Source organism: Athene noctua, chromosome 16 (genome assembly GCF_965140245.1).
Source record: "Athene noctua chromosome 16, bAthNoc1.hap1.1, whole genome shotgun sequence".
Lineage (NCBI taxonomy): Eukaryota > Metazoa > Chordata > Aves > Strigiformes > Strigidae > Athene > Athene noctua.
In genome coordinates, this window is record NC_134052.1 from 17,036,916 (window position 1) to 17,063,133 (window position 26,218).

General features: G+C 64.4%; 4 protein-coding genes across 6 annotated transcripts; 2 read left to right on the top strand and 2 right to left on the bottom strand.

The window, feature by feature from the left end:
• Positions 1–262: 262 nt before the first annotated feature.
• Positions 263–4,583, bottom strand: PLTP (phospholipid transfer protein). Its single transcript, XM_074920257.1, has 16 exons — positions 4,282–4,583; positions 3,464–3,582; positions 3,214–3,313; positions 3,005–3,133; positions 2,742–2,897; positions 2,512–2,575; positions 2,310–2,373; positions 2,103–2,194; positions 1,806–1,982; positions 1,627–1,686; positions 1,364–1,525; positions 1,179–1,246; positions 1,062–1,104; positions 854–917; positions 687–763; positions 263–589 (listed from the first exon to the last, which is right to left on the bottom strand). Exons 2-16 carry the CDS (start codon positions 3,573–3,575, stop codon positions 449–451), a joined length of 1,509 nt encoding a protein of 502 aa, XP_074776358.1. The 5' UTR covers positions 3,576–3,582; positions 4,282–4,583; the 3' UTR covers positions 263–448.
• A 2,231-nt stretch (positions 4,584–6,814) lies between these two features.
• PCIF1 (phosphorylated CTD interacting factor 1) lies at positions 6,815–19,300 on the top strand. 3 transcript variants are annotated; one of them, XM_074920108.1, is made up of 18 exons: positions 6,815–6,944; positions 7,194–8,618; positions 9,755–9,806; positions 10,050–10,188; positions 10,363–10,487; positions 10,953–11,090; positions 11,497–11,627; positions 11,845–11,999; positions 12,626–12,773; positions 12,982–13,065; positions 13,836–13,935; positions 14,141–14,303; positions 15,506–15,678; positions 16,101–16,187; positions 16,698–16,882; positions 17,137–17,230; positions 17,377–17,552; positions 18,224–19,300. In XM_074920108.1, exons 4-18 carry the CDS (start codon positions 10,065–10,067, stop codon positions 18,477–18,479), a joined length of 2,139 nt encoding a protein of 712 aa, XP_074776209.1. In that variant the 5' UTR covers positions 6,815–6,944; positions 7,194–8,618; positions 9,755–9,806; positions 10,050–10,064; the 3' UTR covers positions 18,480–19,300. The 3 variants fall into 3 exon arrangements, with proteins under 3 accessions (XP_074776209.1, XP_074776211.1, XP_074776210.1); XM_074920110.1 differs by having other exon boundaries at positions 7,194–7,302; XM_074920109.1 differs by lacking the exon at positions 9,755–9,806 and having other exon boundaries at positions 7,194–7,302.
• A 2,724-nt stretch (positions 19,301–22,024) lies between these two features.
• LOC141967098 (E3 ubiquitin-protein ligase RNF182-like) lies at positions 22,025–23,366 on the top strand. The gene is made up of 2 exons (XM_074920475.1): positions 22,025–22,166; positions 22,615–23,366. Exon 2 carries the CDS (start codon positions 22,641–22,643, stop codon positions 23,364–23,366), a length of 726 nt encoding a protein of 241 aa, XP_074776576.1. The 5' UTR covers positions 22,025–22,166; positions 22,615–22,640.
• A 1,473-nt stretch (positions 23,367–24,839) lies between these two features.
• Positions 24,840–25,923, bottom strand: LOC141967050 (uncharacterized). The gene is made up of 2 exons (XM_074920392.1): positions 25,757–25,923; positions 24,840–25,486 (listed from the first exon to the last, which is right to left on the bottom strand). The coding sequence occupies exons 1-2, from the start codon at positions 25,916–25,918 to the stop codon at positions 24,962–24,964; spliced, it is 687 nt and encodes a 228-aa protein (XP_074776493.1). The 5' UTR covers positions 25,919–25,923; the 3' UTR covers positions 24,840–24,961.
• Positions 25,924–26,218: the final 295 nt, after the last annotated feature.

The following is a 26,218-nucleotide window of genomic DNA, read 5'->3' on the forward strand; positions in this document are numbered from 1 at the left end:
CCCGGCTTCCCCCCCTTTGCTTCCCACCGCCCACCCGGGATCCGGCAGAGCCGAGTGCCCACGTGCGGTGCTGGGGAGCCGGGGCCTGCGCCCCCCTCGCTGCGGGGGGTCCCTGGGGCTGGAAACGGCCCCGCCGAGCCGGGAGGGGCGGCAGCTCTGAGCCGCAGCTGCCCCCCGAGGGCTTGTCGCCTCTCCCCCCCTCCCCAGGCGCGGTCCCGCCTGGCTCCAGCCTCCAAGCCACGAGGCCGCGGGTTGGCGTCGAGCGGTTTATTTGTGCAGGGGGACGGGGCGCAGCAGGGCCTCCCAGAGCGGCGTCTCCGCCTTGCTGCTGCCCCCAAGGCACGGGCGCTGCAGGGCACACCGGGGAAGCTGCTTCCTACCTCCAGTCTGCGGGTCCAGCCCAGGATCTGCCCTCGGTGTGGGGTGAAGGAGCGGGCGGGGAGAAGGGCTAGAGCGGGCGGGGGTCCGCGCTGGGCTCGGCGGGCTGCAGGCTGGGGTAGGCGGGGGCCGTAGGGCCCGGGCGGTATTTCTCAATCACCTCCCGCAGCCCCTTGGAGAAGTGGAGATCCGCTCCCACCGTCAGGAATCCCTGCGAGGAGGAGGAGGGTCAGCGCAAGGCCGGGGCTGGCCGTGCCCCAGGACACGGTCCCTGGCCTGGGGGGGGCTGGCCCCGTCCCGCCACGTACCGCGTGGTTGGTGACCACCTCCCTGGTGAAGTCCATCCCCTCCGGCAGCGGGATCTGCACCCCCTTCTTAGTGCGCTCTGCGGGGAGGGCGCGAGGCGGTGAAGCCCAGCGGTGCCCACCGGTAACGAGGGGCGCGATTCCGCTGTTAATGAGGAGCGTGACCCTACCGTTAATGAGGGGCATGATCGTCAGCTGCAGCAGCGTCTTCAGCGGCCCCTGGAGCGAGAACAGCTGGGGAGAGGAGTTGGGGTGAGCGCAGCGGCACCAGCACCGGGCGGGCTAAAGGGGGGGTCCTGTGCCGTGCAGCCCCCCCGAGCTGTGGCTGGGGGCCGGCAGGGGAGGCCGAACCCCCCGGGCCGGCGCGGGGCTGCTCACCGCCAGCGACTCCAGCGCAGACTGCTTGGAGTAGATGCGAAACCTGCGGAGGGGAGGAAGCGGCTGTGAGCGGGGCAGGGGGGGCACCTGCCCCCCGCCCCCCAGCGCGGGCCGTACCGTCGCAGGTCCAGCTGCACGCGCAGCGCCTTGCCCTGCAGAAACACCCTGGCGCTCAGCTTGGTTTCCTGGGGAGAGCGGTGGCTGAGGCGCAGCCCGGCTGTGCCCCCGCGGCAGGCAGCTGGCCCTGCCAGGCAGCTCCGGCTCCGGGGACACCGGCGCGCCCCACACAGCCCCCCCCTCACCATGGCCACGCTGGAGAGCTGGACGGCGGGGCGGCCCGGCGGCACCAGCGAGATGTTGAGGAAGGCAGAGACAGAGACGGAGGTGCCCGAGGGTTTGATGACGCAGCGCGGGGGGGCCGACACCTGCAGCACCAGGCGCAGGGGCGCGTCCACGGCCGGGCTCTGAGGAGAGCGGGTGAGTCAGAGGCTGGAGGCGGGCAGGGCCGCACTCTGCCCCAGGGGCTCCCCCGGGGCTCCCGTCCCCCCCGTGCTGCTCCTCTCACCATCATGAAGATGGTCCCAAAGAAGGTGGCTCTCAGCAAAACCTCCAGGTCCTTGGGCACCTGCAGGGAGGAGAAACCACCCGAGGGTAAGCGAGCGGTTGCTGTTGATCCCGGCAGAGCTGCTCCCTCGATGGCACCTCCTCTGCCCTCCCTCCCGCCCGGCAGCGGCGCCCGCTCACCTTCTCCCCCTCGAGCTCTATGGCCAGCACGCCCGCCTGGAAGTACGCGTGCATGGCCGAGTCGAAGAAGTACTCGGAGAAGGCGACATAGACCATGCGCTCGGTCTCCTTGATCACCGGCTCCACCGCGTGGTTCTCCAGCTCCTGATTCTCCCTCACGCGGGGGAAGAACATGCCCTAGGCCAAGAGCAGGAGCTGTTTCTGCAGCCATAGCCCTGCTCGCCCCGTGGGGCCCAGCTGGCACGGCCACCCCCCCGGGATGGCAGGAGGGTGGGCAGGGCGGGAGCTGGAGCTCACCTTGAAGTCTAGGTCGAGGGTGTCCGCGGAGACAGCCGGGTCCCTCAGGAGGGAGTAGTCTATCCCGATGTGCTCATCCACATAGTTCCTCACTGCCGGGGAAGGTGTGTGGCCATGACCACGCTGGGGGCTGCCTGGCCCATCGCTGCCCAGCTCTGCCCTCCCCGCACCGAGCGGGGTCCGGCGCCTTCCCGGGGCAGCACTCACCTGGCACCGTGTCCAGCACGGAGTTCAGCAGCACCAGGCTGGCGTGCTCCAGGGAGGGGCAGATCTGAAAGGCAAGGGGCTGGGTGAGGAGGGGAACCGCTCCCGGGCCTGGTTGAGGACCCAGACCCAGGTCCTGCTGCGGGGCCGGGCACGGCTGGGCTCCCCTGGGCCCCCCCCAGGCCCCCCCCATGCTCAGCCGTACCTGCTGGCTGAGGAGGAAGCGCATCCCGGTGACGATGAAGGTGCTCAGGAACTCGTAGACCTTCCTGTGGGACACAACAGCAGCTCTGCAGCTGCCTGCCTTCCCCTGTGGCCCCCGCCCTGTCCCGCCACCCCCGAGGGCCCACACGTGCAGAAAGCAGGGTGGGGGAGCCGTGGCTGGGTGGATGGGGCCCGGCGGAGGGCTGGGGCACGGCGGTGGGGCCGGGGTACCTGAGCGTGCCGGAGAAGCCTGCGTGCATCCTGGCGATGGAGGCGTTGCAGGTGATGTTGGAGATCTTCAGGCGCCCGGCCTGGTCCTTGGCCAGCTGTAGCACCGTGTGGATGTGGACGCCGTCCGCGGAGGCATTGATGGACCCAATGTCATAGCTGGAAGCGGGGAAAGTGGATGAGAGGAGTGTGCAGCTGCAGGGCAGGGCACCCACAGCATCCAGCCGAGGGTAGGCTGGGGCCCGGGGCAGCGGGAGGCAGCTCACAAGAACCAGTAGAGCAGCTGCCTCCGGAAACGCAGGCTGATGGAGGCGTTGCTGATGTTGAAGACAAGATGCTGCTGAGGCTGGAAGTGCAGGTCAGAAAGCTCCAGCTGCAGGTCCATCACCTTGACCCTGCAGGGGAGGGGACAGAGCGGGTCGGACAGACGGATGGACGCAGGGGGCCGTGCGGGGAGCGGGGCAGCAGCACTCACTGGCTGATGTTGTAGTGAAACTGTCCCTCCTTCCCGTGCAGGTCCGACACTGTGATGTTCTGCAGCTCCTGCTCCACGAAGCGCAGCCCCTCCTGCTTCACTGCAAATTAAAGCGACCCTGGGCTGGCCCCAGCCGCCCTCCCTGCAGCGTCCCCCCACGTGCGGGCAGCGCAGGCAGGGTCCCAGCCTGCAGGGTCCCATCCTGCCTCCTCCTCGGGCCCCGGGAGCAGGGTCCCGCCCGGCCCCTTACCCAGGTCCAGCCCCTTGGAGGTAATCCGGATCTTGCAGCCGGGTGGGCTGTGCGAGGAGGTGACCAGCCAGGGCAGGAGGAGGAGGAGGAGGAGGCAGCTGCCGGCAGCCATCTCGCACCTGGAGGCAGAGAGTGGGGTCAGCAGGGGCTGGCCCGGGGGGGCTCACGGGGGACACTGGGCCGCTCTGGGAGGGTGGCGGCTGCTGCCCAAACTGCTCACAGCCCCGGGGCAGGGGATGGCCCTGAGGAACACCCCATGGCTCCGCTGCTCCCCGCACCCCAGAACCCCCCAGTGCTGCCCAGGTCCCCATTGCCTGCAGCCCACGGGCGGCACAGCCCCCACCCGAGGGTGCTGCGCACAAGCCCCCCCCCGCACGAGGCCTGCGGGGCCCTCAGGGTCCCACGTCTCCGGGAACTCTCACTCCCCTCGGCTCCTGCTGGTCCCCCCCTGCCCTGCACGCACCCGGCTCCCAAAACGGCCGGGCGAGGTGTGAGCCCCGGCACCCCGCAGAGCAGGGAGCGCTCTCCTGTGGGGCTGCCCCCCAGCCCCCTCGGGCAGCCCCCCGCCCCACAGAGATGTGCTGCCTGCCCACCCAGGGGGCTGCGAGGGAGCTGGAGCCTCCCCACCCAGCAGCAACGGGCAGAGCTTCCCCCCAGACTGCGGGGATGGTCCAGGGCTCCCTCCACAGCGTTTTCCCCCCACTTCCCGGCGAGGACGGGGGACCCTCCTGCCCGGGGCACAGAGCCGCCGTCCCTCCCCGAGGCCGTGCGCGGAGCCGGGGTTCGCCTGCACAATGCCGGCCAGTTCGGGTACTTACGGAGGCTTGTCCTCGGCTCCCCTGTTGTGGGGAAGCTGAATCACGTGAAGGGAGGGAGGGAAGGAGAACACCAGTAGCTCCAGGAGTTTCTTCTGAGCGAGCTGAGGTTCCCCTGCCTTTATATATCCCACCAGCTGCCACTCCTTGTGAGCCCACAGCTGGGAGGAGACAGCGGGATGGGGAGGATGCAGGTCCCCCGCACGCTGAGCCCCGGCTGCCCGCCGGCAGAGGCTGCGGGCTGAGCACGCAGCTTTCCTGCCCCCCTGCAAACGCAGCTCCCCGCATGTCCCACACGCGCGGCCACGCGGCACGTCCCCGGACCTCCCCGGCAGCGCTCAGCCCTGCGAGGGGCACGCTCGCGAGCAGGGTCTGAGGGGGTTGTCGTGGTGGGGCGGCCCCCCCAAGTCTGCGTTACAAAGCCTCCGCCGGTGCCAAGCCCCCCAGCTGCCCTCTGCCAGCTCCGGCGCTGCCCAGCAGGGCCTGCACCAGGGCCGAGCCCCACGCAGGCCCCGTGGCCCCAGTTTGTGCCCGTCTGTGACGTGAGCCCCGGTCAGAGAAGCTGCTGAGGCTGCCGGGTCCTCAGCGCTGCACAACAGCCACTGCCCAGGCCCCTGGCCCGAACCGGGCAGGCTGGGCTCTGGGACGTGCCTCTGCCTGGGCTTGCCCAGCTTGTTTCTGCAGCCTGGCAGGCACTGGCGCTCGTAGTATCGTGAGGGGCACTGCCACAGTGACCCCAGCAGCGCCCTTGCTGCCACCCTGCCCCATCCTGTCCCTGCAAGCGCCCATCACAGAGAGGATGGGCAGCTCCCCGCGCCAGGGGCTCCCCCCCAGGTCCCCAAGTCTCTGCCTGAGCCAGCTGCTCCTGCCCTCACCACTCCTTCAGCCACCTGAGCCTCCTCGCACTGAGGATGGAGGGGCAGCTTCACACTATCCCTCCACAGAGTCCTCTCCCCCCCCCCCCCCCGGGTCACGCAACTAGGGGTTGGTCTGAGCCAGCCCTTTGTGCCCCGGGCGATTATCTGTGCTGCAGGGCAGCAGAGTCGGGCATGCGGGGCTCGTGCTCCAACGCAGGGAGACTTGGGAGCCTTAGTGCTTACACAGCACTTATCCCTCCGGAATTGCTTTGCCAGCATTAACTCATTACACTGACCCTGCTGCTCTCAGAGCAGAGGGCAGGACATCTGGGAGAGTGAGCAGGCCGGGCCACTGCCCAGGAAAACAGAAAGACCTGGGGAAAGCCGGGCAGTGGAGACACTCCAGGGGCAAAGGGTGGGAAAGGGCCCTGTGGCCAGGGGTGACAGCCACGGGCCAGCACTGGCCGCCCAGTGAGGGGCCTGCGGCAGGAGAGGGGCGGCTGCGACCAGGGGCCGAGGTTGCAGTCCCTGTGGCTGTGAGGGGACAGCGGAGACTCCTGCAGCCCCTTCAAGAAGTGGCAGAGCCCAGCAGGACCCTGTAACCGCCGTGTCCCCCCTCCCCGCCATCCTCCAGCCCAGCCGCGCTGGACGCAGACCGCTCTGGCCACACTGGCAGCACCGCGGTCTCCTGCGGGGTCTGGGCCCCCGCGCGCAGGCAGCAGGAGCACGTCTGCCCCCGCGAGCGCAGCCCGGGACAACGGTGGGCCCAGGGGAAGCAGCGAGGTGGCCCCGCTGCCGTGCCGGTGGGAGCTCCGGTCATGCCGGGGAGCACGGCCAGGCACACACCACGCGGGTAGGCAGCCGTGCCACGGCGCAGGGCCAGAGAGCAACTGCCAGGGCCGGTGGAGGAGCGCGGCCGCCCGCCTCGGCCCCAGCACCCGGCTCCACCTGCGAGGTGCCCGGCAGGCGTGGGGCAGGCACCCGGCTGGGCCCCCACCGGCACAACCGTCCCCCCGCCCGGCTGGAGCCCGGCCTCGCGGGCCACGCCAACAGCTGAAGGAGCGGGTGTGCAGGTAGGAACGTGTGAGCAGAGGCTCCCAGAGGGATCCCTGCCAGCAGGCGCACGGACACCCACAGCGCCGGGAGCGGCCGCCTGCCAGGGGCCGGGCCGAGGAGTCGGCAAGGAGCCGCCGCTGGGCCCCGCCGGGCGGCGGGAGCCCCGCTGCGGGCACCCCGCCGGGCCGCCGGCACATCAATGCGCTGCCCCCGCCCTGGGGCCCGGCCGCCCGCCCCGCCCCGGCGCCGCCGCGCTTCAAAGGCCCTTTGGTGGCGACCGCCCGCGGCCTCGCCCTGCCTGTGACGGGAACCGCCCGCGGCGGGCGGGCAGGGCCGCTCCGCAGCGGCCACCGCGGGCCGCAATAACAGGCTGCGCGGCCCGAAATAGCGACGGCGGCCCCGGGCGTGCCCACAACGGGGCGGGCCGCGCCGCGCCACACCAAAGATGGCGCCGGGGCAGGCGGGGCCGCCGCGCGCCCCCGCGCATGCGCCGCCCGTCCGCCGGAGCGCGGGCTGAGCCCCGCGCAGGCGCCCTAAGGGCGGGCCGGGACGCGGCGGCCCCGCGCAGGCGCCGGGCCGGGGCCGGGCAGCGGCGCCTGCGCAGTGCCGAGGGCGGGGCGGCCCCGCGCCTGCGCACCGGCGGCCCGCGGTCCCGGCGCAAGATGGCGGCGGCGGGGCGGGCGAGGCGGAGGTGGGGCAGCGGCGGGAGACGCAGCGGTGCCCGGTGCCTACAGCCCCCGACCTCACGCCCAGGTAAGCGGCGCTCCCGCGCGGCCGGGGCCTGCCCTGGAGCAGGAGGAGGGGGCGGGCAGCGGCGGGCGGGCGGCGGAGGGGAGGCGGCGCAGGCCCGCGGCCGCCATCTTAGAGCGCGGCCGCCGCTGCGCCCGCCCCGGCCGCGCTGGGCTCCGCTGGGCTCCGCGCTCCCGCCGCTGCCGCCGCGCCTGCGCGCGTCCCGGCGGCTCCTCCCCCGCGGCGCGCCGTAACGGCCTCCTGTCTCCGCAGCGGCCCCCGCGGGCCAGGCGCGGGACGCCCCGTTATGAGGATGCGGCCCCGGCGCGCCAGCGGCGAGCACGGAGCGACGGCCACGCGTCCCGCCAGCCAGCCCGCCACCGTAAGTACTCGCCTGCCCGGGCGCGGGGCCGCCCGGCCCCCGCCCCGCTTGGGCCGTGCCCCCGGACTTCTCCCGTCCAGCCTGCAGAGTTGTCGCCGCCGCCGCCTCCGCTCCGCACTCGCTGGGCCCGTGGCTGCCCGCCGGTCCCGGCCCGCCGCGCCGAGGAGCTCCGTCCCGTCACCGCCTCTGGGAGCGCAGCCCCGGGAGCTGCCTCCGTGCTGCCCGGCCCCACGCTTCCCCTCGGCAGACACGGTCCCTTGGTCCCCGGCGCGCTGGCCGCACGCGTGTGCTGCCTCGGGAGCCCAGAGCCCCCGTCCCGCCTAACGGGGCGCAAGGGCCGGCCCTCGCTGACGGGAGAGGTACCGAGGGAGGGAGGCGGTGGCCTGGCTTCCAGCCTCCGGAGGCAGCCGTGGTTCCGGGATGCGGGAGCACCTCGCTGTGTCCCAGGTGCTGTTGCTGCTCTCCTTTGTCTGCATTTGCTGTTGTCTTGTATAAAATCCTGCCTCGGTGAAATGGAAACAAATAACGATCCTGTTTGCTGTACTTCTTTGCTTTGTGTCTTCTTGCACCTTGCTGTGGTCTCTCTGGTTGTGCTGCTGCTCCTAGGTTGTAAGCTCTCTGGGCAGGGACAGTGTTCTACTGTGTCTGTGAAGTACTGTATGCATTGCTGCGGTGTATAAAAACAATACCATAATCACTATAAAAATGCTTACTCTGGATCCCTTTCACTGTCTAAATCCCAATACTAGTTACATAAAAGTAGAGTTGTTTCTGTCAGGATTCCTGTTAGTTTGCTTTTTTCCTTCTCCCAGACCTTGAGGGTGCTTGGATTTAATACTCGACAACACTGATCAAGTGATAAAGCTTCTTGTCTGCTTCCACCGTTCTAGTTCGTCCATAAATGGGAGAAGGCAAAACCAGCGAACCCTATTTGACAGCTCTTTTGAGCGACCAGTGGTGAAAAACACTGGCAAATCGCTGCAGCTGGTGTGTGCTGTCCCATCCGGGAAGAGCTCGATACCCAGCGCTGTCTGTGACTTCTTGAAGTACATCCCTGGCTCCCTTCGGGAGGTCTGCTCCCGTCAGTATACCGGGTCATTATAATCTCTTGTCTGTGTAACTTGCAGGACACATCAGCAGCTGCATGCGCAAATATGTTTTTAGTTTAAGGAGGAGGGGCTAAACACATCCTTCCAAAGTTGCTGCCTGCAGCGCTGCCCGGTGAGGCTCCTGCCTCGGCCCTCGGGCCCCTGCGAGCTCCCGTGCGACGGGAGCCTGCGCTGCTGCCCTCACAGGGCTGGAGTTCAGGAGGAAGTGTGAGTAAACAAATATTGCGCAACGCTCACCTGCTGAGGCCATAAAGGTCCCTGATGGCGTTGGGACACTGTAGCAAACACTTTTGCCTTTGGGCTCGGTTACAGTTACCTGCCTGGTTCTGAGCAGAGACCGAAGCTCCAGGTCTCTGCAGCGTCCCACACCTTTCCCTGCTTGCCCTGGCCAGGAGGGAAACATCTTCCCAGATGCTGAAGGGTCAAGTTCCTCACCCTGGCTTGCATCACGCTGCTTCCACAACCACCACTGTAGACAGCTTCGATAGTACCTGCTTATTCTTGGTCGTTGTTGGCTCCTACTTTTCTGCTCTTTTGAAGTAGCCAGCAGAGTTTTTATGGACAGGAAGGGGAGCCAAGGTGCATAAATCCAAATACTTTAGCCTGCAAAGCAAACCAGGGTTTCTGCTTGAGCGATGATGTACGAGGGAGCCTACTGCTGGGGCTACCGTGGTGTTCAGTTAAAAAACACAAGATTGTGCTACTGCAGCCCTAACTCTGGTGTTGTGTAGGGTGTCTCCAAAGGCCTGAATAGAGTCAAGTAGCTGAGGAAGATGGCAGTTATTTAAAATGGGCTGTTTCCCCCCAGTTCGTTGCCGCTGTATCGAGGGCTGCCAGAGAGGAGCGATCTGCGGTGCTCTTTCAGAAACTTCCCTGGGGGAAGAATGGTGACTAAGAGAGGAAAAGCCTGGCTGTTTCTCTCCAGCTGGCAACATTAAATTATGATTAAGTGGAGTTTTATTGTTTCAACAGACCTTCTTTTGCATAATTGTTATGAAGATGAAGAAGTACCAAAGGCTACGCCTCCTGGCTGGCGCCTTGCAGCTAGCCTGGGCCTGGGACATACTGAGGAGGATAATTCAGGAGTTCCTGACTAGGGAACAGGCTAGGGCCTCTGGTTCTCTGAAAGACAGAAATTGGTGTCGGTGAAGCACTAGGGCTTCTTTATATAGCAGAAATACTTTAATAAAAGCCTTTTGTTTAAATTACGTGCAGTTATGTGTGTGTAAATGTTAGTTTAAACTGTCTCTGAAAATAACAGATCAGATACGGCCAGTGGTATTAGCATGGCAGAAGGTGGTATGTGTTCACAGAGGAATGTATTTTATTTTTTATGCTCTCAGTCCTGATGTCTGGGACCAGACGCTGCACTCTTAGGAGAGATCTAGCCGAAAAGTGAGTATTTTGAATGCTGGCCTTAAGAACTCCCCGGTTGGCAGCACTTAAAGCTCAGCATTCCTCATAGCTAACTCTGTCAAGGAGAACAGGTGTTCCTCAGGGCTTAGGTGCTGCTTTGTGTGTACTGGTTCAAACCCCGTTTTACTGTCAGAATGAACTTGTAGTGTTACAGCTGAGTGGGCCAAGTGGATCTGGGCTCTTTCTTGCCATAACACAGATTTTATGTCTCTTTTTTTCTAGTGTGGTTGCTGAGAAATGGCCAATGAGAATCACGGAAGCCCTGCGGAGGAAGCGTCTCTCATGAGTCACTCACCTGGCACCTCCAACCAGAACCAGCCCAGCTCCCCCAAACCTATGCGACTGGTACAGGACCTGCCAGGTACTGCCTCTGCTTCTGGGAAGGCCCAGCACGTGGTTCTGCAGGGCCCGGGGCACCAGGGAGGGAGGGCGAAGCCAGGCTGCTAAGGGAGGCCCAGAACGATGTGCGTTCCAGCGTGTGCTGTGGCAGTAATGGGGGACTGCTCCACTCCTGACCCTCTCGCTGTCTTCTCAGATGAGCTGGTGCAGGCTGGCTGGGAGAAGTGCTGGAGCAAGCGGGAGAATCGCCCTTACTACTTCAATCGCTTCACTAACCAGTCTCTGTGGGAAATGCCTGTTCTGGGCCAGCACGATGTCATTGTAAGTAAGCACTCATCGCGAGGGCCTGTGGCAGTACTGGGATGTTCTACAGGGACCGATGCTGTGAACTTGTGGACTTCACATTGCACGTGTGGGAGGGTCTTTACCTTCAGAACTCCTCGCCAGGTCCATCGTCTGGCTCGGCTCTGGTGAAATGTTCCTCCAGGTGCATGCTCAGGTAGTGCTGTTCCAGGTGTAGGGTACTGCTCAAGGAATGCTCAATTCGAGGGAGTTGCATTGCATTTCTCTCACCCAAGTCTTAAAAAAAAAAGCATACAGATCTAGGTCTAGAAGATAATTTTTTAGCTTTTTACAAGTGTGAGCATTGGTGTCCTTATTTCCATTCATGTGGGAGCCTGGGACAGTGAAATGGGAGGTTAAGAGGGCTTATTGCCTTTGTGTGGGGCTCTGTGGTGGCGGCTGAGGGACTAACTTGTGCTGCTGTTGTTGTTTGGACACTTGTAGTCAGACCCTCTGGGACTGAACGCGGCTCCGATGCCGCTGGAAGGTGGGATGATAGATTCCTCTGTGGAGAGCAAGCAGAGGAAGAGGAGATTCTCTGAGGAGGTTCCACCGAGCGGCAACAGTGTGAAAAAGCCAAAGGTGAATCTGGTGCTGTCAAGCAAATGTGCTTAAGGATGTTGTTCAAACTAAAACCTGGGGGCTCTGGAGCTTGGACCTATTTTTTTTGAAGTGTGCAAGGTCAGGCCACTCTAGTATAACTGACAGATGGCACTCAGAAAGTACAAAAGTGGAAGCAGACTCAGGTCCTGCCAAGTTGTCATTTCTCTCTTTGAGCCTGAGCTGGAGCATGGGAGTTGGGAGGTAACAGAGCATAACTGAGAAACGGGGTGGCTTGCACATCCATGTGAATTTATGCCAACAGCAGGCAAAATGTGCAGTTCATGGGGTATCCTGAGGGGTGTACTGGTGCAGGATTGTTGGGTGTACCGGGCTGCTTCCCCTTCACATGTCTCTGTGGAGCAGTAACTCATCTTTCACATGCCAGGTGGACGTCCCAGGGAACCCAGCTGCTCAGGCAGTCCCCAGCTCTCCCAGTATCCCAGGAACCTCCGTTTTGAAGGCATGGTGTGTTTCACCTGAAGATAAACAGCAGGCAGCTCTTTTACGACCAACTGAGTGAGTTGTCTTCATTTGTCTTCTGTTCTTTTCTCGGTGGGAGATTAGAGACACCTGGTTTTCCAGACATCTTTGAAGCACACCCCTGTATCTCTGCAGAGTCTTGATAGTTCAGTTTCCTGGGTGGCGAAACAGCCCAAGGAAGCATCTTTGGAAATTGTATTTGATAATTAGCCCGTGATCTGTCTGTCCTGATTGATATTTGCTTCTGTTGTAGAGTATATTGGGACCTGGATATTCAGACAAATGCAGTGATTAAGCAGAGAGCACCATCTGAAGTGCTTTCTCCACACCCCGAGGTGGAGCTGCTTCGATCCCAGCTCATTCTCAAGCTGCGGCAACATTATCGCGAGCTCTGCCAGCAGCGAGAAGGTAAATTCCTGTGGGGCTCCCCTTAGGTGTCTGTCCTGGTTCAGCTAGGATAGGGTTAAGTTTCCCCAGCAGGGAGAAGGGGTCTCCGGGTGGGTTATTCATACCATGCTGACCTCAGGTCCGGCAGCAGCGCGGGAAGCTTTCCTTTGGGGCTTTTGTCATGGGAAGCACGTGCGGGGGCTGGCTGTGTTCACTGCGGTATTTCTCTGGATGTCTTTTGTCTTGTTTACTGTTATTACTGTTTATTGCTGTTATTATTGCTATTGTTGCTGTTCAGATTGTTTATTACACTGTTGTATTAAATCTTTCCTTATTTCAACCCTGGGGTTTGTGCCTCACTTCCAACCCTGACCGGGTGAGGGTGGGAAGGGACAGTGGCAGCATGGTCTCCGGTCCCGGCAGGGCCTAAACCACCGCAGTGTCTTACCAGTCCTGCAGTCCTGTGGCGTTCTTCTGTCGGGTTTGTGTCTGCCTTGTCCTTGTCATCTCTTTTCTTGATGGTTATACTCTCCGTGACATTGTTTGTTGTGAACTCATTAGGCAGAACTCGGGTGTGATGATCCTTGTCAGGGCTTCCGGGCATCTCTTTGTTGTATTGATCAGACCCTTTTTCTGTGCTTCTCCAGGGATTGACCCCCCAAGGGAGTCCTTTAATCGCTGGATGTTGGAGAGGAAGGTGGTTGATAAAGGGACAGATCCTCTCTTACCGAGTGACTGCGAGCCAGTAGTGTCTCCTTCCATGTTCAGAGAGATCATGAATGACATTCCCATCAGGTACTGGGCAGAGGCAGGGCACCTTGCTGGGATGTTTCTGTTTGGTCTGGTCCAGTGATTTAGCTGCTGCATTTCTGTGCTTTTGTGTTTCCTTTCGCTGATGGAGTGGTAGGGTGCTGGTGAGGTAAAGCTTGGGAACGGGACCATGCATGGCATGGCCTGCGTGGCAGCTGTGGAGCTGATACACGTGCATTTAAACTTATCTCAGGTTATCCAGAATCAAGTTCCGGGAGGAAGCCAAGAGACTGCTCTTTAAGTATGCGGAGGCTGCGAAGCGGCTGATTGAATCCAGGTGGGAGTTCCTCTTACAGTGCTGTCAGGCTCAGAAAAGAGAAAAAGGTTGTAGGGGCTTTTAGAAGGGGCTGCTGCATCCCACCTAATTCAGCATTGGTCATCGTCTTACTGAGGAAGAGCAAGGTTAGGAACCTGCAGAGGGAAAACAGTAGTGCTGGAGGCATCTTTGATAGTAACGTTACAGTAAAATGTAATGTTGGGAAGCTGGTTGTATGCAGAGACCAGTGAGAATCTGTGAAACACAGACATGGAGTGTCATGGCCTTCTGTCATTCATCCTGGAAAAAGGAACGAGAGTGCTTGGGCACTCACTGCGGCTGAAGAGCAGCGAGCTTAGAGTGGTACTTTATTGTAGCACGTCTTGATTTTTCTGACAAGTTCTGCCACGGGATGGAAGTGAGGAAGATGGCCTTGTGGGGAGAATAAAACCCTTGCTAAGGGGGTAGTTTCCTGAGTCACAAGCTCCCAGCGGTGGCTGTCTCTGAGAGGCAGGATCGGAACGGGCCGTTCCCATGATCGATAACCGCTTACCTGCCTCTGCTGTAGCGAGTGTGCAGCAGGCAGCCACCCTGTTCTGGAGAGCGGGGCAGTGCCTGCTCCTAGGAATGTCTGGAGGCGTTTTCCAGAGGCGGCCTGGCGGGGAGAGACGGGGTGGGGCCTTGAGGAGGTGTCAGCAGCTGCGTTCCCCCAGCTGCCTGAAATCCACTGGGGGGATGGAGGATATTGCCCTGCAGCCATGGGTCACACTTTGCTTCTCCGTCCCGTGCAGGAGTGCTTCGCCAGACAGCAGGAAGGTGGTGAAGTGGAACGTGGAGGACACCTTCAGCTGGCTGCGACGGGACCATTCTGCCTCGAAGGAGGACTACATGGTCAGTGGCCCTCTGCTCGTGCGGCTGAGCCCGGGGAGCCTGGGCGAGGACGGGGGGCATGTGGGGCTGGAGAAGGGCCCTTCCGGAGAAGGCTGCGATTGCTTTGCTTTGCCAGCTGGGAGTGGCGGCGGCACAGAGACTCTGCAACCTCCGGGGAGTCCATGGTGGGTCGCGTAAGGGACTCTCTGGTTCTCTGGTTCTGCAGGACCGCCTGGAGCACTTACGCAAACAATGTGGGCCCCACGTGTCTGCTGCAGCAAAGGACTCTGTTGAAGGCATCTGCAGTAAGATTTACTACATATCCCTTGAATACGTCAAGCGGATCCGGGAGAAGCATCTTGCCATACTCAAAGAGAACAATATATCGGGTACGCAGTCGGCTCTGCAGAGCTGTAGGGCTGCAGCCTTGCAGCGTAAAGGCAACGCGCTCTGTCCCCGCTCAAACGGCGCGGCCGGCGGGGAGGGCCGCTCTGAGCCCGCGGGGCTGAACCCAGCAGGCGGGAGTAGCCAGCCCAGCACGGGCCCTGGTGCCAGTCACACCGTGCCTGTGCAGTGGCGAGGAGTCTTCCGTCAGGGACTGTTACCGGCTGTAGCACCAGACACCACAGATGGGTGATTGCTCGGGATTTAGGAGCTGGCTGCACTGAGTTCATTTCCCTGGACCCTGCTTTTCTGCTCTGCTGCTTCATGAATTCCTGGGGATGGCTGACAATCCCCTTCCTCATGCCAAGCGCTCTCTCCTCCCTATATTCTGTAGATTTGCCACATTTCCTGGGTTCTGAGCACCTTCTGCACTCCTCTGCCTCCCAGCACGTCGCTGTGCACCCTTCCTTTCCTGACAGAGGATTCATGTTCCTTGATCTTTTCTCTTGTTCTTTCCTCCTAGTTTATGTCTGTACTTCTGCCTCTAGTCCTTTCCCTTCTTCCACGGTCCCTGCTTCCTCCGTCACCACCCTTCTGTAGTCATTTTCCTTTTTGGGTCCTTGCTCTCCTCAGACCCTCTGCAGATCCCAGTCTCTGCCTTCTGCTGCTTGTTTTTGCTGCTTGTTTTCCCACACGATGGAATCCATGATTCCTTCTGACCTTTCATCTGAGCTCTTTTTTCCCACCGAGGCTGAGCTGCTGTCTGTGATGGGGAACTACAAGGTGGCAGGAAGGTTCCTTTGCTTCCTGCACTTGACAGCCTGGGAGTGTTTACTGTGCTTTGGATGAGTTTGAGGCAAATTGAAATAATAACAGTAGCAACAAGGAAAGTGTTTTACTTGTCTGGAATGTGCCTCATGGTGCTGTGATGGTTGCGTGTAGTTCACAGGTCTGCAGGCTTAGAGATGGAGAAATATTGTGAAATGGGTCCTCCCTGTGCTCTGGCTGTGGGTGATGGAATTTGGGTAATCAGCTCTGAACCTAGGTAGCTGCCCGCGAGGTCTGTGAAGGACCACCACGGTGGTTTTGGGGTGACCACTCTGCCCTTTAGCCCTGTTCCTGTCGCAGCGTGTTTTGAGGTGGAAGGAAGATCTGTCCCACACGTCCTGGGACTCTAATGAGCCACTTTTCTCTTTATTCTCCGCAGCTGAGATGGAAGCTCCTGAAGTCCAGGACAGGCTCGTGTACTGTTACCCAGTGAGACTGGCCATCCCCTCCCCACCACTCCCCAGCGTGGAAATGCACATGGAGAACAATGTGGCGTGTGTGCGGTACAAGGGGGAGATGGTGAAAGTGAGCCGCAACTACTTCAGCAAGCTGGTAAGGGCTGACTGCCGGCGCTGCCGGGCCCGCCCAGAGCAGGGGCTGTGCGTGGGGCGCGGCCGGGCCCAGCGGTCGGACCCTGCCCTCGCGGTAGCAGCCGGGAGGACGAGCTCCTTTCACCTTAGTCAGGGTCAGGCTTCTGCTGGGAATCCTCCCGAGGCGGTGGCGTGCGCTCGGGGTCGTGCTGCGCTGCGAGAGGGGCCACGCGCAGGAGGGGCCCTCGCCAGGGGACAGTGTGCTGGGGGGGGCGTGTGTTTGTGCAGGGGAGAGCTCGGGGTGAAAGCAGATGTGCTGACAGCTGCCGCGCAGAGCCCCGGCAGCTCTGGTTGCTCGTGGCTCTCTGTGCGCCGCGGCAGGGCCGTGCGCTGCCTTCCCTCTGTCGATCCCTTTGTGTTTCACGGCCGGGTTCTCTCTTCCAGTGGCTTCTCTATCGGTACAGTTGCATTGATGACTCGGGCTTTGAAAAGTTTCTGCCCAGGGTTTGGTGCCTTCTCCGCCGATACCAGGTACTGTCTCATCCCAGCTGCACATCAGAAAGCCTCAGTGGTGGCGGGGAGCTGAACTTGTCCTTGCTCTGGGGCTGGTGCAAAACAGGGTTAAACGGGGTCAATTGTCTGTTCCCGGTGTTTTGAGGTAGGGCTGTGATCTGGGGAGTGACTGTGACCTTGACAGGAGACCTCAGGGTGGGTAAAGGTACAGTTATATGAGAGAAACCTCCCGTAGTTCTTGCCTCTGAGGGCCAGCAGAAGGTTCACGGGGGATATTTGGGAATGGGGGGGGATATTGAAGTACATGGGGAAAATTGATAGTTGGGTGTGTGGGGCCTGGGCTGGATAAATCTCTAAAGAGCGTTCTTGGGTACATGCCGGGGACCTACAGGAATTTGAGACAGGCCGAGGGGCCCCTGCACACCCAGAGGAGTGGGTGCGTGGATGCGTGGCCCGGGGTCCGTGGGCATGGAGGGAGCCGCAGGCATGGCGGGCACGGGCACGGCTCACCGGGTTTGCTCTCCTCAGATGATGTTCGGCGTGGGTCTGTACGAAGGGACTGGTCTGCAAGGGGCGCTCCCCGTGCACGTCTTTGAAGCGCTCCACAAGCTCTTTGGAGTGAGCTTTGAATGCTTTGCCTCGCCCCTGAACTGCTATTTTAAACAGTACTGTTCGGCCTTCTTGGATACAGACGGGTATTTCGGATCCAGGGGGTGAGTCTGACGTGCCGGCGCCCTTTGCCGTGTCCCCGCGGGACAGGCTGAGGGCGGGTGGGTGGGGGGCGTCTGCTCGGGGGGGCGGGGGGCGCACGGGCTGGCTCCGACACCGTTGGCCTGGAGCGCGCTGGGCCCGGGCGTAGCACGGCTGCTAGGTCTGTTGGCGCTTGCCCTTGCTCTGGAGAACCTCTTAAAGTGTGAAAATCGGAATTGTGGCCTCTCTGATCGGGATCTTTGCCTTTTTCCTCCAGCCCGTGCCTGGATTTCTTCCCTATCAGTGGCTCTTTTGAGGCGAATCCTCCGTTCTGCGAGGAGCTGATGGACGCCATGGTCTCGCACTTCGAGGTTCGTGCGCTCGGCAGTGGAGCTGCTGGGGCCCGCGGCAGGGCTGGGGGGCAGGAGGGGAGCGCCGGCGTTTCCCTCCCGTAGGGCGCGTTAGGCGTGTCGCTGCTCAGCCAGCGCTCAGGTGGTTCATTTTCTTGTTGAACTAGAAACTGCTGGAGAACTCCAGTGAGCCGCTCTCCTTTATTGTCTTCATCCCCGAGTGGCGGGACCCTCCCACCCCGGCCCTGACCCGCATGGAGCAGAGCAAGTTCAAGCGGCACCAGCTCATCCTGCCGGCCTTCGATCACGAATACCGCAGCGGCTCTCAGCACGTCTGCAAGAAGTAGGCCTTTCTCTCGGGCCCTTCTGGGGATGCGTTTCTGAGGCCGTGTGGCAGAAACAGCCTATCCCAGGCTGAAATCGGGGGCAGCCAGGAGCAGGCGAGGGCCCCGCAGCGCACGGTCACCCTGGGTGTTTGACAGGCAGGCAAAGCGCCGGGAATGTCGCGGTTGGTGTTTCACCGGCAGCCTGCGGGTGGTGGGTGCCCCCGCCTCGGCGAGCGGCTGAGCCCTGTTCCTGCGCTGCCAGTGCCACCCGGGGGGGAGCAGAGGCCAGGGGCGGGTGGCACCGCAGCCCTCAGCAGGGCAGGTGGCTGTTTCTCCGCTGTTTAAGTACCAGCTTCGAGCCACAGCTTGTTCAAGCACCAAGTCCTCGAGCGCTGGCGCTCGGTGTCCCTGGCCAAGGCGGCTGCGGTGCCGCGCTGAGTCTCCTGCCGCAGCCATGGCGACGTCCCACTGCTCGTGCTGGGGGAGGGCTGGGTGCCACCGGTCCTTCTCCGAGAGTTTGCGAGCCTCTGCCTTTGCTCAGATGCCTGCCCCTGCGCTCTGCCCGCTCTTCTCCTCAGAATAACGAGAGAAAAGGACAGAGACAGTACTTGGGGGGGGGGGGGGCGCGTGCGGGAGGCGTCGGGGCGCGGGCTGGGGCGGTGCTGAGAGCCTCTCGCCTTCCTTGCAGGGAGGAGATGTACTACAAGGCCGTGCACAACACGGCCGTGCTCTTCCTGCAGAACGGCGCCGGCTTCGCCAAGTGGGAGCCCACGCCCGAGCGGCTGCAGGAGCTCGTTGCAGCCTACAAGCATTCAGGCCGGACCCTCAGCTCCTCGTCCTCTTCCTCCTCGTCCTCGTCCTCGTCCTCCTCCTCCTCCACAGCAGACAAAGAGCGGGAGCTGGGCCGAGAGCAAAGCGGCAGCCGGGAGACTAACCCCAACTAAGGCGCAGAGGTGCGAGGCAGCAGGGGAGGTGCCGGCGGCCCCGAGGAGGCCGGCCGGGGCAGCGGAGAGACTGCTGGCTGCGCGGCGCCGGCCGGGGACTCTGCGCGGCGGCTCCACGGCACCCGCTTCCCTCTGCGGACTGAGCGCGGGGGAGCGCCCGCCCGCCGGCGGGGAGAGGAGGCTCGGCCGCGGCCCTCGGCGGAGGGCGAGGGAGCCCGGCGCGGCAGGAGGAGCAGGCGGCCCCTTCGCCGCCGGAGCGCCGAGGGACGGGGCGGCCGCAGCTGGACACACGCACGGGCGGAAGGACGGCGGGACAGGCCGAGGGACGGACGGCAGCGCAGTGCCCGGCGCCGAGCGCCGCGGCTGGAGGGGCCCCGGCTGCTGGCCGCAGCCCGGCGCCGGAGGAGAGGGACGGGCAGAGCCCGGGGGCTCCTGCGCCCACACCGGCACCAGCACAGCTCCGTGTCCATAGTGTAAATAGTTCTGTCCGCGGCGCCCGTGCTCCTCGCGGGGCTGCTCCCACCGCATCCGTGTTTCTTTCCCACGTGTGTGAGTCCCGTGTTCGCCGACGCTGTGTACCGTATGAGGGAGCGGAGAGGAGGAGTTTCTTTGGTGTGTAAAGACGTCTTCGCAGCTGTTTTGTAGTCGTTGTGGTTTTTATGCGGAGCCTCTGGGCTTTATTTAACCTCCTTGGGTTTTGTTTTGTAAGGATTAATTTAACACCGCTAACCATTTTATTACTTTTATCAAGAAGAACAAAGTCTATTTTTGATTTCTGTTTCCTAGTTCTTAGGAACATTAAAAACCAGCGTACAGCTCTGCCCCGTGTCCGTGCCTTTCCTTCTCTCCGCCGGGGGCCTGAGCTCACCCCCTGCCCTCACCTCTGGCTGAAGTAGAAAAATGTGGGGTTTTGTTTTCAGAACTTCCTGGTGTCTGACCCGTCCTGTCCCGCTCAACCATTTTTTCTAACAACCGCTGTGAACCCCCCAAAGCGACCCCAGCGTTACCCCCTCGGTTCGTGGCGCTGCGGTGGGGTTTTGTTTTTCTGCTCCGTGTACCGAGTGCTGGCAGCTGCAGCCGCCCTCAGCCCCCGGGGCAGGGCAGCTTCTCCTCGTGGGTCTCTGCTCGAGGCGCTCGGCGCTGCGTAGCCCTTCGCCCCCATCGGGGAGGCCCCGGCAGAGCCTCAGCAGCCGCGGGGGCGAGCTCGGCCGGGCTTCCCCGCGGTCCCCGGCGCCGGTGGGTGCCGCAGGGCCCCCGCTCCCACACGGGCTCGGTGACCGGAATCCCGCAGCCCCGCAGCTGCGTTTCGAGGCGCTGGTCAGGCGGGTCATGAGGTCGGGAAGTTCAGAGCTGGGGGATGAGGAAGCGCCGTGAGTCCTGGGCCAGGGCCCTGCGGTGCCGCGACCCTGCGGCCCCCACGCGGCTCCCGGTACCTCCGCAGCCCCCCGCGAGGCTTTTGGCAACAGAGACAAGATCACCGACGTCCTCTAACGGCCCTTGGGACAGCTGGGAGCTCCGGCAGCAAAAGCAGAGGTTTGTAAAGCTTTGCTTTTTCTTTTTGTTCGTTATTTCGGGCCAAAGCAGGCCGCCCCTGAAGTGCGGGTGACCAGCAGCACGCTGGCGCTGGGCAGTGCCAGCAAGCCCCCTCGCTCGGCCTGTCCCCGCAGACTCCTTTGCCTCGCTCCCCCCGGTAACGGCCAATTACCTTGTCAGTATTTAATTGCCGTGGCCTCACAGCAGAGATGCAGCAGCATCCGTGGCCAGGGAGCCCCGTGCTGGTGGCGGCTTCGTCCCCCCTCGAACTGTCTCAGAGCGAGAGGCGGTGGAAGGGGAGCGTCCGGCTGGCGGCTGCCGGTGCCACGGGCGCTGCCGTCTCCGACCCAGGGACAGGGCCGGGTCCTGGGCAGGAGGGGCCGGGACCCCGCTCCAGAGATGGGCTCCGGCTCCAGAGTGCGGGGACAAGGGGGCGGCTGGTGGGGGAGAGTCTGGGGGTGCGTGACCGGGACACGGAGCTGCCCCCGGCCGGCACGGGGGCCCCCCCAGCCCGGGGCCGAGAGGGGAGTGACACTCCCCACTGGAGCTCGCCGGTGGCCGTCCCGCAGCCCCCGGCGCTGCCCCCGGGCCTGGGCCAAGGGCAAAGTCAAGGGCAGGGAGCGAGGCCGGGCCGAGCTGTGCGAGGGGCTGCGGCGGAGGGGACGCAGCTGGGAAGGGTCGGGGGTCCGAGCAGGGCTGGGGGGGACAATGTCAGCGCTCACACTGGGAGCTGGATGGTACCTTGTCCCCTGGAGTAACGGAAGCTCTCCCAGACTCTGCCAAACCTTGAAGATTTGAACAAAGAGGCCCCTCGCTCACGCTGCTCCAGGCGGCTCCAGCCCACAGGGCTGCTCTGTCACAGGCCGGGGCTGCAGCTCGTCAGGGCCTGGGCACTAATTACCTGGGCAGTTCAGGGAGCTCAGCAAATAGAGTAAAGCCCTGCATGGAGAAAAAAAGGAGGTGATTTTCTTGTTAATCAGCGTATGCGCCTTGTCCCGCACCCTGCGGGGGCTGCGGGCAGCGAGGTGTAACCCTGTCCCGGAGGGGCTGGACCCCCGGCAGGGTCTGGGCTCAGGCCCGTCCCTGGGGTCCCCGCCGCTGCGTAGGGTCCCCGCTGTAGCCACCCCTGGTGGGTGGTCGCTGCTGCCCTCCTGCCCAGCAGCGCAGCGGGAGGGAGGTTTGTCCTGTCCGTGCTGGGGGGCACCAGCACTGCCCGCCCGCCTTCAGCCCTGGGCTGTGGGGGGGTCTCTGCTGCTCCTGCCCCTCGGGGCTGCTGGAAACACCCTGCAAGGGCTGCAGCCGCGGTGAGGACTTGGCACGGACTGGGGAGACCCAGCCGCAGAGCGGGATGTGCCAAGGGCTCGGCTGTGCCCAGCCGGGATCTGGCAAGTGCTGCGGCCCCAAGTGCCCCCGGCCCTGGCTCCCCGGGGTGCGGGAGTGGGGTGATGGGGCCGGGCGTGTTCTCGGCACCCTGGATCCCCCATGCTGCGGGTGCTGGGCTCTGGGGCGCGCGTGCAGAGTCCTCCTCGCTGGGCACTTCATGCTTGAAGCATCTTCTCCCTCCGGCGCTGAGGGGGAGCTGCCCGTTCCCAGGCCAGGGAAGGGCAGAGGGTCTGCCCGTGCCGTGGGGTTCCTCAGGACCCTGCTCTGCGACCACCCTCCCCCCCAGGCCGGGGGCTGCCGGGCCCCAGGGGCCACTGCCTGCAGGCCCCAGGCAGGGACGGAGCATCCTCAGAGCTGCCTGGGAGCCAAGGGGCAGCAGGGCTGCAGGGAGCCGCACCGACCCCCCCGCACCGACCCACTGCAGCGTGGTGGGGGCCTGGGGGACCCCCCTGTCCCTGCTGTGCCCTGCAGCGTGGGTGGGCCTGACCCTGTCCTGCCACGGCTCTGCACAGCACCGGCACGGCCGAGCATCCGCCTCCCGCTCTGCGTTGCCAAGCCAACGCCGCGGAGGATGCTGGCAGCCCCTGCGCCAAGGCTGCCTCCGCAGCGTGGCGGGCAGCGAGCCCCACGCCTCTCCATGGGGCGCACGCCGCCGCCGCCGGCACCCTGCCTGCCTCCACGGACGCGGCCGCAGCCCGGCCCACCGGGGCCGCAGGGCCGGCGACCGACCCACGGCTGCGTCCCACCCAGCGGCCCCGGCGCGGATCGCAGGTAACGGGGCCGAGGGCTGGGAGCCTGCGCACCCGTTGCCCGGGGCTGTGGGCCGGGGGGGGCTGCAGGGCAGGGGGTCCCTGGGGCCAGCAGAGCCCCGTGCCCAGAGCCAGCCCTGCCCCGGGGAACCTGCATGTGTGGGGAGGGACACGCTGCACCCGGGACTGGGGCCCCCACCCCGGAGCCGGCCCCCCCCGGGATGGATGTCTCCTTCCCACCCCGGCACAGAGGCCAAGACGGGGCGAGTCCCAGCGCGGGCAGCACCGGCCGCTGGCTGGAGCCGGGCTGTGCCAGGCCTGGGAGGGGGGTGCTGCCAATGCCTGGCTCCCCCGGCCCCTCTCCGCCATGGAGCCCCAGGTCTGACCAGGACCCTGCCCGAGGGGTGCGGGGCAGGGCCCAGGAACCTGCCCCTGAGCCCTCGCTCACAGCGGCTGCCCTCTCCCCCCAGCCCCCAGCCGGCCCTCCGCGGGGAGCATGGCCCAGCAGGATGGCGAGCAGGTGCCTCAGACGACGGCCCCCGCGGCCCCCGAGCTGGAGTGCAAGATCTGCTACAGCCGCTATGACGCCCGCGCCCGCAGACCCAAACTGCTCCGCTGCGGCCACCGCCTCTGCACCAAGTGCCTGCGCAAGATGGTGGCACTGGGGGACGCGTCACCCCACCAGCTCCGCTGCCCTTTCTGCCGCCGGCACAGCCCGGTGCCCGGAGGGGACGTGCAGCGGCTGCAGGATGACGGTGAGGTGCTGGCGCTGCTGGTAGGCCGCGAGCGTGCCAAGAAGCGGGGTCCCCCCCGGTCTCCCGAAGTCCTCCTCTGCCCCAGCGTGCTGGAGCCCGCATCCGGCCCCGACTGTCTGGTTGTCACCATCCTGGAGGTGCCGGAGGACGTGGCCCCGCCGGAGGGCCTGGGCGGGCTGGAGGTGGTGCGGCTGTACCGCCCTGCCAGCCTGGGCGCGCTGCCCTGCCACGGCCCCGGGCAGAAGTGCCGCTCCTGGGGGTGGCGAGCCATCCCCCGCTTCATCCTGGGCGTCCTCTGCCTCCTCTACTTCAGCTCCCTGCCCTTTGGCATCTACCTCCTGCTCATCGAGCACCACAGCCTGGGCATCGTCCTGGTCAGCCTCGTGCCCTCCACCCTCCTCCTCTGCATTGTCTACAGCCTCTGCCAGTGTCTGTGCCGGGAGGTCTTTGGGTTCCCCCACTCCTGACCCGGCAAGGCCCAGCCCCATGCCCACACCGGGGAGGCTTTGGGCACCTTGGAGCGTTGTCCCCTGGGGTACGGTTGTTCCCTGCCCCACGGCTGCCCCATGGCTGACCCGCGGCGTGGAGGCCTGCCTGCGCCACGGGGAGATGCTCTGCGCCTGTTGCCTTCCCTTGCAGAATGGCGCTGGCTTTGGCAGCGGGAGCCCACGCCTGAGCGGCTGCCGGAGTGCTGTGCAGCCTACGCACGTTCACGCCGGACCCTCAGCTCCTCATCCTCCTCCTCAGCAGATGAAGAGCGCGAGCTGGGCAGAGAGCAAAGCAGCAGCCGGGAGAAGACTGACCCCAGCTACGGCAGTGCAGTGCTCGGCGCCGAGCGCCGCGGCTGGAGGGGCCCCGGCTGCTGGCCGCAGCCCGGCGCCGGAGGAGAGGGACGGGCAGAGCCCGGGGGCTCCTGCGCCCACACCGGCACCAGCACAGCTCCGTGTCCATAGTGTAAATAGTTCTGTCCGCGGCGCCCGTGCTCCTCGCGGGGCTGCTCCCACCGCATCCGTGTTTCTTTCCCACGTGTGTGAGTCCCGTGTTCGCCGACGCTGTGTACCGTATGAGGGAGCGGAGAGGAGGAGTTTCTTTGGTGTGTAAAGACGTCTTTGCAGCTGTTTTGTAGTCGTTGTGGTTTTTATGCGGAGCCTCCGGGCTTTATTTAACCTCCTTGGGTTTTGTTTTGTAAGGATTAATTTAACACCGCTAACCATTTTATTACTTTTATCAAGAAGAGCAAAGTCTATTTTTGATTTCTGTTTCCTAGTTCTTAGGAACATTAAAAACCAGCGTACAGCTCTGCCCCGTGTCCGTGCCTTCCCCTGGTCCCCTCTCACCTCCCATGGCCCCTTGTCACCCTGGGGCTGCACAGAGTCACCTCCCATGGGCCTGGCCCTGGGGTCAGGGGGACCCCGGCAGGTCTGAGCCTGCTCCTGGCAGCCGATGTCCCAGACAGGCGCTGCCACTCCCCTCGTGTGCGGGGCTGCCCACGTGTCACCATCCCCGTGTGTCCCTGTCCCTGCATGTCCCTCCCTGTGCTCCCCACGGTGCAGGGCTGTGCCAGTGGAGATGGGCAGCCCAGTCCTGTGCCCCACGCGTGAGCCCAGCCCACGGGTGACCCTGGACGTCCAGGGAGGGGAGATTGGGGGAGGCATCAGGAGGCACCGTATCGCCTGGAAATGCTGCAGGGGGGAGCCCCTCGGGGACCACAGCTGGTAGTGGGGTCAGTGAACCCCGGCGGCCTGGCCGGGTGTGTGTGGGGGGTCCCACTTCGGGCAGCGTGGGGATGTCACAGGCAGGCAGAGGGGGCAGCCAGAGGGGCTCGGGGCAGGACGTGGTGGAGATGCCGCATCCCTGTCGCAGAGAGGCAACACCAGGAGTTCCAGGTCAGAGTTACATTTATTAGTGCCCGGCGTCCCGCCCTGCCCTCACCTCCCGCCCTGCTCACCCGGGCAGCTGCCAGGCCCCGTGGCTGTCTGTCCTGCCCGTGGGGCTGTCCCCTCCCCACGGCCACACCCTGGGCCCCCCCCGTCCTGGGGGACAGGGTGCGCCTGCCCCAGCCCTACGCCTGCTCCAGCACCCCCGGGGGGGAGCCGCCCTCACCAGGGGGAGACGCCAACATCGCTGCCACGCTCCAGATCTTGGATTTCTGGGGCTGCTTGCCCTGCCCAGGGCCTGGCCCTGCCCTGGGGCTGTCCCCGCACCCATCCTGCACGGGGCTGGGGTCACGGCCGGGGGGGGCAGCAGGCAGGGTCCCCTCGCCCTCGCTGTCCTCGCTGTCCGAGGCGCCGCGCGGGGCCCAGCCCGCCTTGTTCTCCTTCTTGAGGCGCCGGCGGGCGTTGGCAAACCACGTGGAGACCTGGGTGAGGCTCATCCTGCTGACCACGGCCAGCATCACCTTCTCGCCCTTGCTGGGGTAGGGGTTCCTGGGGTGCTGCGCCAGCCAGGCCTTCAGCGCCCCGGTGCTCTCCCGCGCCGCCACCGCCTTTGCCCGCCCCGGCTCCGCAGGCAGGGGCAGCCGGCAGCAGGGCGGGCAGAGCGCGGCGCTGGGCAGCAGCGCCGGCGGCACCTCGTAGGGTGGCGAGACCTGGAGGGGGCACAGGGGTCAGGGGGGGAAGGGGCGGGGGCACCCGCAGCCGGAGGAGAGGGGCTGGGGGACGTGGGGGCTCTGTCCTGCTGGGTCCTGCCCATCCTTATCCTCTCCCGTGCCCAGCCCTGCACACCCTGAGCTGCTGGGGGGGTACAGGGGGTGCAGGGAACCCGGGACACCCAGCTCCAATGCCAACCACCCCACCCAGGCCTGTCCCGGGAGGGGTCCCATGTCCTGGCCCCCCGAGAGCTGCCGTGTGGCACTTACCGAGGGCGCCAGGAGGGGCGGCAGCAGACTGTAGCCGGCCAGCACGGGGCAGGGGCAGGCACAGGGCAGCAGGGCTTGGGGGGGCCCCCGCAGGGCTCCCCAGGGCCCTCCGCAGGCCCCTGGCTCTCGGCCTGGGCTCCCCTCGCCCCGAGGAGCTGCCATGCTGCAGGGAGAGGAGCCGGGGAGCTGCTCCCGGGTGTTTTATAGCTGCCGGGGTCCGCGGTGACCGACAGCCGATTAGGGGGTATTAGCACCCATGGGAGTGGCAGCAGGATCTGGGGCAGCCGATGACACCCCCTCCCCAGCTCATGTCGGGCAGGGACCATCCTCTCTCCCTGCCTGCCACCAGCCAGGACGCGCCCAGGACCCACGGCAGGACCCCAGCCCCCCTCAGCTGGGGGGCAGCGGCACTGGGGGCTGGTGCCGGGGACCACAGGAGCCCCACGGAGACGCAGCACGTGC

Bases quoted from the DNA above. Each gene is read 5' to 3' on its own strand.
- LOC141967050 (XM_074920392.1), bottom strand. From the start codon at position 25,918: ATGGCAGCTCCTCGGGGCGAGGGGAGCCCAGGCCGAGAGCCAGGGGCC. The intron at 25,487-25,756 runs GTAAGTGCCACA...TGCCCCCTCCAG, and splicing joins CGCCCCTCCTGGCGCCCTCG to GTCTCGCCACCCTACGAGGT.
- PLTP (XM_074920257.1), bottom strand. From the start codon at position 3,575: ATGGCTGCCGGCAGCTGCCTCCTCCTCCTCCTCCTCCTGCCCTGGCTG. The intron at 2,576-2,741 runs GTACCCCGGCCC...TGTGTCCCACAG, and splicing joins GGCTTCTCCGGCACGCTCAG to GAAGGTCTACGAGTTCCTGA. The intron at 2,374-2,511 runs GTACGGCTGAGC...CTTGCCTTTCAG, and splicing joins GCTTCCTCCTCAGCCAGCAG to ATCTGCCCCTCCCTGGAGCA.
- LOC141967098 (XM_074920475.1), top strand. From the start codon at position 22,641: ATGGCCCAGCAGGATGGCGAGCAGGTGCCTCAGACGACGGCCCCCGCG.
- PCIF1 (XM_074920108.1), top strand. From the start codon at position 10,065: ATGGCCAATGAGAATCACGGAAGCCCTGCGGAGGAAGCGTCTCTCATG. The intron at 17,231-17,376 runs GTTCGTGCGCTC...TTGTTGAACTAG, and splicing joins CCATGGTCTCGCACTTCGAG to AAACTGCTGGAGAACTCCAG. The intron at 17,553-18,223 runs GTAGGCCTTTCT...CCTTCCTTGCAG, and splicing joins TCTCAGCACGTCTGCAAGAA to GGAGGAGATGTACTACAAGG.